This window comes from Grammomys surdaster, unplaced genomic scaffold, assembly GCF_004785775.1.
Source record: "Grammomys surdaster isolate TR1022 unplaced genomic scaffold, NIH_TR_1.0 271, whole genome shotgun sequence".
Classification (NCBI taxonomy): Eukaryota; Metazoa; Chordata; class Mammalia; order Rodentia; family Muridae; genus Grammomys; species Grammomys surdaster.
Window position 1 is genome coordinate 11,484,328 of NW_021604712.1, and position 10,660 is coordinate 11,494,987.

Here is a 10,660-nt window from a genome sequence, read left to right on the forward strand (position 1 = left end):
ACACACACACACACACACACACTCTCCCTCTCTCTCTCTCTCTCCTGTCCTCTCTCTCTCTGTGTGAATCACCTACTGCAGCTGCCACAGGACATGCCAGGTTCACTAAGACTTTCATCTCCAGTCTAATCTTGATAAAGGTCATCCTACTGATAACTTCCTGCTTTTCAGTGGGAAGCTACCTGGAAGAATCTGACCACTCTGAGCATTTCATCTGCCTCCTGGCCTGTACGCAGTCTCCTGTCTCTGCTGCCATCCCCAACACTGCCACCCCTTAAGTTTCCCTCTCCACCCTGATTGGCCCTGGCACTTGCTACTGTCTTTGTGTTCTCCCATTGCCCCTCCTCCTCCCACTGCGGACACCCTACCCTGCTTCGTCTACCTAATGGCTTGAAGATAGAGTTGGATTTTTTTTTGTTTGTTTTTTGGAAAGAGAGTGGAAGAATATTTAAAACATGTATTGCTTTCAACAAATACTCTGGCTGGAGAGATGACTCTGCATACGGTTCTTGTATAAGTGTGAGTGTCAGAGTTAGGATTCTTGGGACAGAGGCAAACCAACCAACCAACCAACCAACCAACCAACCAACCAACCAACCAGGCAGGTATGGTGGCCGCCTGTAATCCTAGCACTGTGGTACAGAGATGGGATTCCCAGGGACAGCTGACTAGCTAAGACAAACCAAATGGTAAAGTCCAGGTGCACTAAGAGGACTTACCTCAATAGAGGTGGGCAATTGAGGAAGACACCAGGCATTTACTTTGGGCTTCTACATACAGCCGTGTGCCTGGACACATGAGGATGCTCATATACTCACACCTTCCCCCACACAAACCATATAGATCTGTATAATTGTAGGCGCCACATCCAAAGACTCAACTGAGATGAAAGCACTATAAGAATTGTATGCACTTTTTTTCTTATTCCCTAAACAATACAATACACTTTTTTCTTGAGAAGTGCCTAATTTCAGGTAGTTTGTTATAGCAGTGGAAAACAGACACTCACACATATTGCTATTACTCTTTTCCTCCCCCTGTGCTTCACCAGAAGAGATTTGGTCCTCCGGCAGCTGACTGACATTTGTCTTCTCCTTGGCAGGGAAATCCAACAGTGAAGGAGACGCTGGACTGGAAGGACCACCCAGGACTTGGAGGGCATGGAACTGATAAGAAGTAAGGTCTCAGGAACAGAGTCTTCAGATGTTAAATATGTTCCTCTCACTACAGCAAAGCAACAAGCAGCCTGTGGAACTGTGGGTTTCTGCACTGAAGGGTCTCATGTAGGAACACAGTTCAAAACCATGTTCCTGTGGGCTCTGCTGGAACTTGTTCTCCAGCTGGAACCTCAAGAGGGTTAGGCCCAGTAGGTCCCAGGCTCACTGTGGTGGATCGTTAGAGCACAGAGGATGCCTCAGAAGATGAAGCTGAGGCTGGCCAGGAGTCAGGCATGTCTCTGTTCTTGGTGTCAGGATTCATTCTTCTTGCTGTGGCAGAGACCTTTTCTGGGGTAATACCTTTCCTTCAGGACAGAAGAGCAACAAATATCACCTTCTGAAACTTCATGGCCCATTGGTCCACAATGTTCCTGTTGGTCTGGCCTGCTCTTCATTCCCACAGTGGGATACTGGAGCTGACCTGCATGATTAAGCTATCCCTGAATGCACACACAAGGCCTCTGTGCTGAGAGCATGTGTAATATCTGTGGAATTCATTTGGGAAGCACTGGGGTGGTTTGATGATCTCTTGCCTTCAGTGTGACTTGAAACCACAAACTAAAAAGATTACGGAAAAACTCTATAGACATCAGCTGTTGTCTTCATAGCCCTGAGAGGCAATGACAGCTGTGGCAACAACCACTGCCACAGGCCACCTCCAGGCCTGGTTGTGTCCCGAGTCCTCTATCTACTGTTGGCTTTCTATGATGAGCCTGAGGGAGACAGGCTGGGCAGCTCTTATGAGATCACGTGTAGGGAGCCTGGGTACACGTGTCCAGCCTCCCCTCCCCACCATGTAGCCTCATTTACAATGAACACTCCCTGTCTTCTGCTACCTGGCTAGCATGCAGGGGCACTTCCCCGTCTCCCAAGCTCTTTGAGGCCTTGGGTGGCCAGGGGCTCTGGAAGACCCATGGAGAGCAGGGTAGCACTCACCCACCACCCGTGCCGCTGCCGTTCTTGCTGAAGTGTGTGCGAGGCTCGCTGGAGGCCAGTTTTAGCAGCTCTGTCCACTCTCGTTCCCATTCCTCCTCAGTGTACACCAGCCCTGACTGGCACGAAGGGAAGCTGGTTCAGGAGGCAGCCTCTGTCACCTGCCCTCACCTCCTCCTCCCGGAAAGGCAGCAGTACCAAGCCACCCAGGTTGGCCTAAGCCCCGTTAGGACCCAGACTGGATATATCTGTGAGTGTCCCGATAGTCACTCATATGTATTGCCAGAAATTCCAGCCCCTGATTTCAGAGCTGGGGAGTCCTCTGATCATCAAGGTCATTCCTGGGTGTTTGTGAGAATGAGTGAACCTGGCTGAGGCTGATGGTTGAACAGTTTAAAGGGCCATCGCACCATTTTACTCCAAAAGCAGGTGGATTCTTTTCCTAGTGGAGCAAAGCGCTAATGCCACACTGCTTGGGGCCGCTGAGATTTCCTCTGGATTGAAGGTGTCAAGAGCTTCACAGAACAACAATACATGACTATATAGTTCACTATCCATGCTGGGGCACTGCAAAGTGAAGGAAGGCAGCTTTCTTAACCACAGCAGCACGGGAGGGGTGAGTGGGAATGTGCTGCTGTCCACCTGGGCTGGGCTGTTGTAAGGGCTCCCCTGGGCTATAGCACAGGCCGAGGCTGCACCTGATGTGGATCCTGCCTCCAGCAGAGGTGGGTACCAACCTCCTTGTTTTGCTGTGTCTGCTGCCACCTCCACCTCCGCTTCAGGGCTTCCCGCTCAGCACCTGTCCTCATCATGGTGTAGAGAGCTTTCCGCAAAACCAGGTCCCGGTCATGAAAGCCCCACATTCCTGTAGCCGGGAGGCCATGAGGGATAGAGAAGAAGGGACATGAGGAAGAGGTGAGCCAGAGGACACTCAAAGGGCCACATGGGTGCAGAGGACGGGACTAACATATCAGGAAGCTGTTTAGTCTTCCCCCATGTTGTTATGTGTGTTTCCTATCAGCTTAGATATATGAATGAAATGGCGCTTCATGTCCTAATAAAGCAACAGCAGCTAAAGGTTGAATGTTACCTCTCTCTGGGACCCTCTCTTACTGGTTCTTCCAGAGAGGCCAAGTGTCCACCATTGTGAACATTTGTCTTGTGTTTGGGTGAAAGCACCTCTTCGGACAAGTTGGTGGCATATCTTCCTGGAGTGTCCACATCTGGATGGCCAATAGTACCCTGGCTTCTTTAAGGCCTACTAGAGATGACGTGTGAAGTCCTAACATAGGACATCTCAGCTCTCTGAGAAGCAATATCAGTTGGTACTGCTGCACATGTTTGGGACATTACAGGGACTTCCCAGGGAGAAGGACTCCATTTTGTTGGGTGTTGAGGGACTGAAAAAATAAACCATATATTCCTGTGTACATACTGTGGGTGGCTGGGAAATGGTCAAAGCACTCAACCATGGAGAAGAACATTGAAATGAGTTACAGCCATGTAGCTAACAGGGGAAAAAGGAGAATCTATCCACCTACCAACTCTCTCATTTTTCTACCATCCATCCATCCATCTACCTACTACCTAATTAACTTTCCATCCATCCATCCATCCATCCATCCATCCTTATACCATCTACCTACTCACCCACTACTCTACAATCCATCCACCCACTTAACTTTCCATCTATCCATGCCCTCACCCTTATACCATCTGCCCATCTACCTACCTCTCTACCGTCCATCCATTTACCCATTCACCTATTTGTCTATCCATCTCTTTATCCGTCTGTCCATTGACTTGCCTACTCATCTCTCTACCACTGACCCATCCATCCATCCATCCATCCATCCATCCATCCATCCATCCATCTATCCATCATTCCATCCATTATAGGTGCTGAGAATATTCATGGCACAGAAAACTTCCTACAATCTGAGAGCATACATCATAGGCAACTTATAAGTGAGGTAGCTATTAGGTGAGCATGTAATGTACAATGTTTATAACACAAGGAGAGACAAGGCGGGGAGAGGACAGTGTGACAGGAGCATCGGACATGGTGTGAATGGATGGATGGAGATGTCAACAGGAGCTTCAGATGGATGAAGGAGGGAGGTGAGTTGTCAGGCAAGGCAGAAGGTTCTTCCCAGGCATTGGTGCATTTGAAAAAGGACAGGAGCTAAAGGTGGTCAGGACCAGGACGGAGGGAAGGAGGCAGAGGAGAAACAGGCTGGCCTGCAAATGAGCCAGAAGCTCTAGAGCTCTGGTTCTCATCAAATGATTCTTTCACATGGGGGTCACTTAAAATCATCAGAAAACACAGATATTTACATTATAATTCACAAAATTACAGTTAGAAAGTAGCAATGAAAATAATTTTATGTTCGGGGGTCACCGTAACATGAGGAACTGTATTCCAGGGATGCAGCATCAGGAAGGTTGAGACCCGCTGCTCTAGAGTGTGGCTGCGATTACTGCAGGCTGTGACCCTTGGTAGGCAATAATCAAAGACTGCTGTGGGCATTGTAACATTTCAGGCTTTTGTCTTTCCCTACAGCATGGATGGAGAGAAGTGACCATCACAGTCCCGTTCTCATCTTCAGACACGTTTCCCCCTTCTGGCATTCCCTGGACAGGTTCTTCCCATGCCTCTTTCAAGGTCTTTCTCACACAGAGTTTCCCTTGTCTCAAACATATTTGCCTCCTTGGCTCCAGGACAAATGGCATTTAAAAAAAAAAAGAATTTGTTTTTATTTGTGTACATGCACACATGCACACACACAAGCATGCATGCACTCATGTGGAGTTGTCTCAGCCCAGAAGAAGGTGTCAGATTCCCTGGAGCTGGAGTTATATGTGGTTGTGAGCCTCCGAACATAGGTTCTGGAAACCAAACTCTGGTCTTGGTTCTTGACTAAGCTATCTCTATAGCCTCGTTGACTGTTGTTTCTATGTGTGCCCTGCTACCCAGTTCAGTGTCAGGCCTGGTCAACAAGTGCCCATCCTATCATGGGCCCACAGTACCCATCCTATCATGGATGCTTTGGGTAATCCTGGATGTATGGCATTTTGCTGTGTCAATCCAAAGGTTGAGTACCACTTTCCAAAAATGCCTGGGATCAGGAGAGCTTCTGATTTTGGGATATTGACATACCTAGAAACCTTGGGGATAAAATGTAAATTTAAAATATAAAGTTCATTGGTATTGCCTGTGTTCACAGACCTAATGGTAATTTCAAAATGATTTTAAAATGATTTTGTACACAAAACAAAAGTTTGTGTTGTGGAGTTTTCCACTTATGGTGTCATGTTGATGCTCCAAACATTTCAGATTTTGGATTTTTAGATTAGGGGTACCCAGCCTGTACTGGAACAAAGGGCCGGTGGGCTCCAAGATTGCAAAGAAGCTTTTAGAAGATGGTGCCTCCATGATCTGTTCTCCAGGTTTTATATGAATAAAGTGAACAGTACTAGGAAGACAATATTGAGTGTTCTAACAAATAAGATCCAACAACCAAATCACATTCTAGGAGAAGAAAGGCACAGGAAACTTTAATGGCATTTTAAGATGGCCATCCTCCATAAATATGTACAGTTATTATTTGCCAATTAAAATTAAGAAGGCATGTTGAGAAAATTAAGTAGGAAATGTTGGCTTTGGACGTGAACATGATAGGACTATAATTTTGAACTGACAAAAGACGGGTAGATAATATGAGCCAGCGTTGATAGCGGCCTGCACTGCGGGTGGGGTGCTGTGATGTTAGTTTTGCCAGCTGCAGAATGAATTCTTTCTTTTTCCCTCCCTTCAACCAACCTTCCTCCCTCCCTTCCTTCCTCCCTCCTTCCCTTCCTTCTTCCCTCCTTTCTTCTCTTCCTCCCTCTATCCCTCCCTCCTTCTCTTCCTTCTTCCCTCCCTCCATCCTTCCCTTCCTTCTTCCCTCCTTCCCTCCTTCTCTCCCTTCTTCCCTCCCTCCCTCCCTCCCTCCCTCCCTCCCTCCCTCCCTCCTTCTGTCTTTCCTTCCCTCTCATCTGTCTTTCTTCTTTCAACTTTGTCATAGTTTCTTTTTCTTTTTGTGGTAGATAACTCCATAAACACGTAGTTGACAGTGAAAGTGTAGAACTCCATATAGATGTTTACTGATACACAAAAGTTTGAGCTGTATAATCTAGCTACTTTAACCTAGCTGTGTGATTTTTTAAAAAAAGTTTTTATTTGTCAGATCATTATAACAAAGTGACCAATTTTTTAAAAAAAGGAGAATGTTTTTTTGTTTTGAGTTTTAATAACAAATTTTTATGTAGTTCAACATATCAAAACATTATTTTCAGTATATAATCACTAAGAATAAAGAAGATATTTTATGTTTTGTTTTCTACATGGTGCATTTTAGAATTACATAGCGCTGCCATTGGTAGCAGCTGCATTTCAGGTGTTCTATAATCCACGACACTGTCAATTGCTGTATTGGAAAGTGCGAGTCTCAGTGTGCTTAATTACAGTGGAAGCTTGCAAGTGGTTTAACAGGCAAAATAGGGATTCCTGTCAGGGTCTGTATGTGAACTTTCCTCACGAGTTCAGGTGATTGAATGCTCAGTCCCCACATGTTGGTTTTGAGAAGCTGTGGAACTTTTGAGTAATGATTTTGATTGAATAATGTTTTTAAATTTTGAGACATTTTTGTAGTTTTTGGGAATTTCATACGAGTACTGTATTTACATCATTTCCCCTTGCTCTCCTCCCTCCAACTCTCCCCATGTCTCCCTCTCCCACTCCCCATATTCATGGCTTCTTACCTTTTTTATTGTTGCATATATACATAGATATGTCTAGACATCACCTGATGCGTTCACTCAGTGCTGCTTGTGTGTCTGTATGTTTAGGGCTGACACTTTGGGATCAAGTTGTATTCTAGGGAGTACATCCCTGAGGAAGACTAAGTTCGTTTCTTGGCAGCCATTGCTTTTGTCATTGTTTTTGGGGACAGGTCTCTGTGTGGCCCTGGCTGTCCTGGAACTCACTGTGTACAACAGGCTTGGCTTGAACTCACAGCTCTCTGCTCCCCAGTGCTGGGATTAAAGGTATGCACCCTCACACCTGGCCTAATGGCAGTGGCAGAATGTGCTGGCCCTGTTGTGGGGAGGAAGCAGGAACTGAATGTCCTTGTCTTTCAAATTGTGCCCATCAAACCTATGGACTTACTCTAGGTCCTGTGGCTTCTGGGCCTCTCTGGGCCACATGCTGAGGCACACTGTGATGCTCAGAACTCTCAGCCTGTCTTGTACTAGCAGGCCCCACTATGGTCTAAATAAGGTGTGGGCCTGGCCCTTGCTCAGGTCACATTTCACTGGGAAGATAGCTGGCCTTATCTAAGGGTCCTGTTCCCTTGACGGAGACCATCCTCTAGGATCAATGAAGAGCTATGAATCTGATGTCTAGACTCCTGGGAGAAATCTAGATTTGTCTGTCACATGGAGTCAATCCTGTACATGGAAGACTGGTCCCAGAGGGGTGGACAGCGATTCTAGGAAGTCCAGCATAACTGAGTTATCTAGTGTTGCCAAGCACACCTGTGTATCTGCTGATGTCGCTCTCTGGGGAAGGCATTGAATCATATGCTGTGTATCTGACTCTGATTTCCTGAGTACACCTGTACCTGATACCTTATCGTCATAGACTGCTGTCTACAGGCAGCTCCTAACTGCCCTGTTGCACACACTGCTCCCAGGTCTTCCTGCTGGAGCCTTACCCCGCATAGCTCTGCCTCTGAACACCCTGTGAGTTCAGCCTTTGTGTTTTGTCTGTGTTGTCTCCTGCCTCCAGTGTCTTCTACTCTTTGACATTTCAGTAAAGATACAGAATCATCCGGGAAGTTCTCTTAGGGTACTCTCTCTACCTAGTGTCCTAGAAGCTCCAGCTCAAGGCCTCCTAGCAAGACACTGTTCTATCTCATCACCAACCCAGGTAGACCAGAAGGGCCAGGATGTCACAGGCATTCTTCCAGATGACAGCAGCATAGGAGGTTCTACTTGCTAACTGTGCGTCAGACAGATCCAGAGCCCTGCTGGCCTCTGTTGGTGCCGGGGTGCTTACCTAGTGAGGCGGCATGTAAGAGGCAGTTCCCATCCCCTGTCGTGGCCAAAGGAAGAAGCCTTTTACAGCTCGTGCACACAGTAGACCACCAGTTCAGGCGACCTGGAAAGGAAGTTCATTTTAGAACAAATGCTTTTTAAGAAGAGAGCAGGCATGTGTGTTTGTGTGTGTGTGCGTGCGTGTGCGTACGTGGAAGATTTCTTTTTCTCAAACCATAAAGAGAAAAACGGGTTGGGGTTGGGGCAAAATAAACTTTTCTTTTCCTGAGACCAAAAGCTACATAGTTTGTCTTAGTGTCTGTAGAGTATTTAATACAACCAGATGGATGGTGGAGATCAGGAACACAGAAGCAGGTAAGATGTGCATGCCTCCTTAAAGTTAGCTAAATTTCAATTGGTGAGCTTTGGCAACGGAGTATATACACTGTAACACTCACAACAAGCTTCAGGGAGAATGACCCAAGCTGCAGTCAGACCAGTCCTAGTTGGGCATAGTTGACACATGCTTGTAATCAGTGCTGAGGTGGAGGCAGGAGGATTGCATATTTGGGGCTAGTCTGAGTTGCTCAGTGAGATCTCATTTCAAAGATGGACGAACCAACCAACCAACCAACCAACCAACCAACCAACCAACCAATACTGTACAATATACTCCTTGACACTAAAATGAGATGGAGAATTGTATAGGCAGAAATCACTCATGAATATGCAGCAAAATTTTCAACATGTAAACAAATAGTCCCCAGAAATAGACACCAAGAATGACACAGCAGGGCCATGTGAGGTTGATGCTAAGGATGAGAAATTGGCTTAATACTTAAAAATCAATTAATTAATATAACCCACCATAAATAAACTACAGACGAAGCGGTTCAAATAATCATAACATAAATGTAGAAAAAAAATCAAATAAAAGCCAAATAGTCACATCTGTTATTGATTGAGACTAGTAATGGGGAGGACTTCCTTCAAAAGTCAATACTCACACCTGTGATTGAAACTAGCAATGGGAGGACTGCCTGCACTTCGCAAGGAGCACCTGTAAAGCCCACGGAGCATCTGAATGGTGACAGCATGAGTGCCTTTCTTTTAAGTGAGGGGAAAGCCCAGGATGCCCACTCTTACCCTTGTGTGGACCTTCCCAGTGAAAGAAGCTAAGGATACTATTTTGCAGCCACAGATTAGAAAGGAAGAGGTAACAAACTTATTTTCAGATGACACGATGGCATATGTGGAAAATCCGAAGGAAATTGCAGAATACTATAATTAGTTTGTGAAGGTCATGGGATATAAGATCAATATTCACAAATCAATTGTATTTCTACATAATAGAGATAACACATGAGAATCATGATAAAAAATGTAACAGCACTTATAACCACACAGAAACGACTCAGGCATGGATCTAGCACCCCTGTTCAGCACTCCAGTAGGCTGGAGAGGGCAAAATGTTGAGAGGTTAAAGCTCAGGGAGACACCACACTGACCAAAGGAAGCTCTCCACAGACTGAGCATGTGGATTCCCTCGGGGCTGACACGCTAAAAGCATTCTCTCTCACAGTATGGTTTCTTACAGAAAGGAAGCGATGAATGAGATGGAATTCGGAACCTCAGATAAACTGGAAGAGATACTTCACTACTATTGGACCAGTAGCACAAGTATTAATTAGAGCAGGGAAGTGACCCTGGGTAGAAGCAGAGCACATAAGCGAAATAAAGAAGCTTGAAAGACAAATACGTTGGTAAATGTAAGTGAATAGCGATTAACGTACAATTAGCAACATCTCGTGGGGACTAAATTATATGTGAAGCTACAACAAGTGTAAATGCCAGCTACACCGTTGATTATAGCAGTCCGCATATGTGAGGTGAAGTCTAAGGCCGTCTATTGGACAGCAGATGGTGAAAGTACCAACTTACAGGCGAATTGCAGTAACTCAAAGGCACATTTTTCTAACCTGTAACATCATCCCAAACTATCAACGCAGTGGAAGGGAAGACAGAGTAACAAAAACCCACACCCTTAAGTAACTCCAAAGGGGGGGGGGTGCTAATTCAACAAAACGCAAGATGACAGATTTAGATTTAGACAACAATATAGTAAAGCCAAATACATGTTGGCACTTATATTAATGAACTGAACACTCTAGTAGTGATTCAGAGTGATTAAGTTCTGGAGATCTACTGCACAGCCTGGCTCCCATAGTTATTGAAACCATATGGTACACTTGCAATCTGCTAGGAGAGATATCTTAAATATGCTCATTCTCACCACAAGTGGTCACTGTTTGAGGTGGTGGGAATTTTGAGGAACATAACTATGGTAGTCATTTAATATATATATATATGTATACACACACACACACACACACACACACACACACACATATATATATATATATATATATATA

General features: G+C 45.5%; 1 protein-coding gene across 1 annotated transcript in view; it reads right to left on the minus strand.

Annotated features, from left to right (window-relative positions):
• Otud7a (OTU deubiquitinase 7A) overlaps nt 1-10,660 on the minus strand; it is a 105,832-nt gene that overhangs the window by 23,412 nt on the left and 71,760 nt on the right. Inside the window, exons 4-6 of the mRNA XM_028776692.1 lie at nt 8,251-8,352; nt 2,888-3,015; nt 2,154-2,248 (exon numbers count right to left, since the gene is read on the minus strand). Of these exons, the coding sequence (XP_028632525.1) occupies nt 2,154-2,248; nt 2,888-3,015; nt 8,251-8,352 (325 nt within the window). The remainder of the gene's footprint in view (nt 1-2,153; nt 2,249-2,887; nt 3,016-8,250; nt 8,353-10,660) is intronic.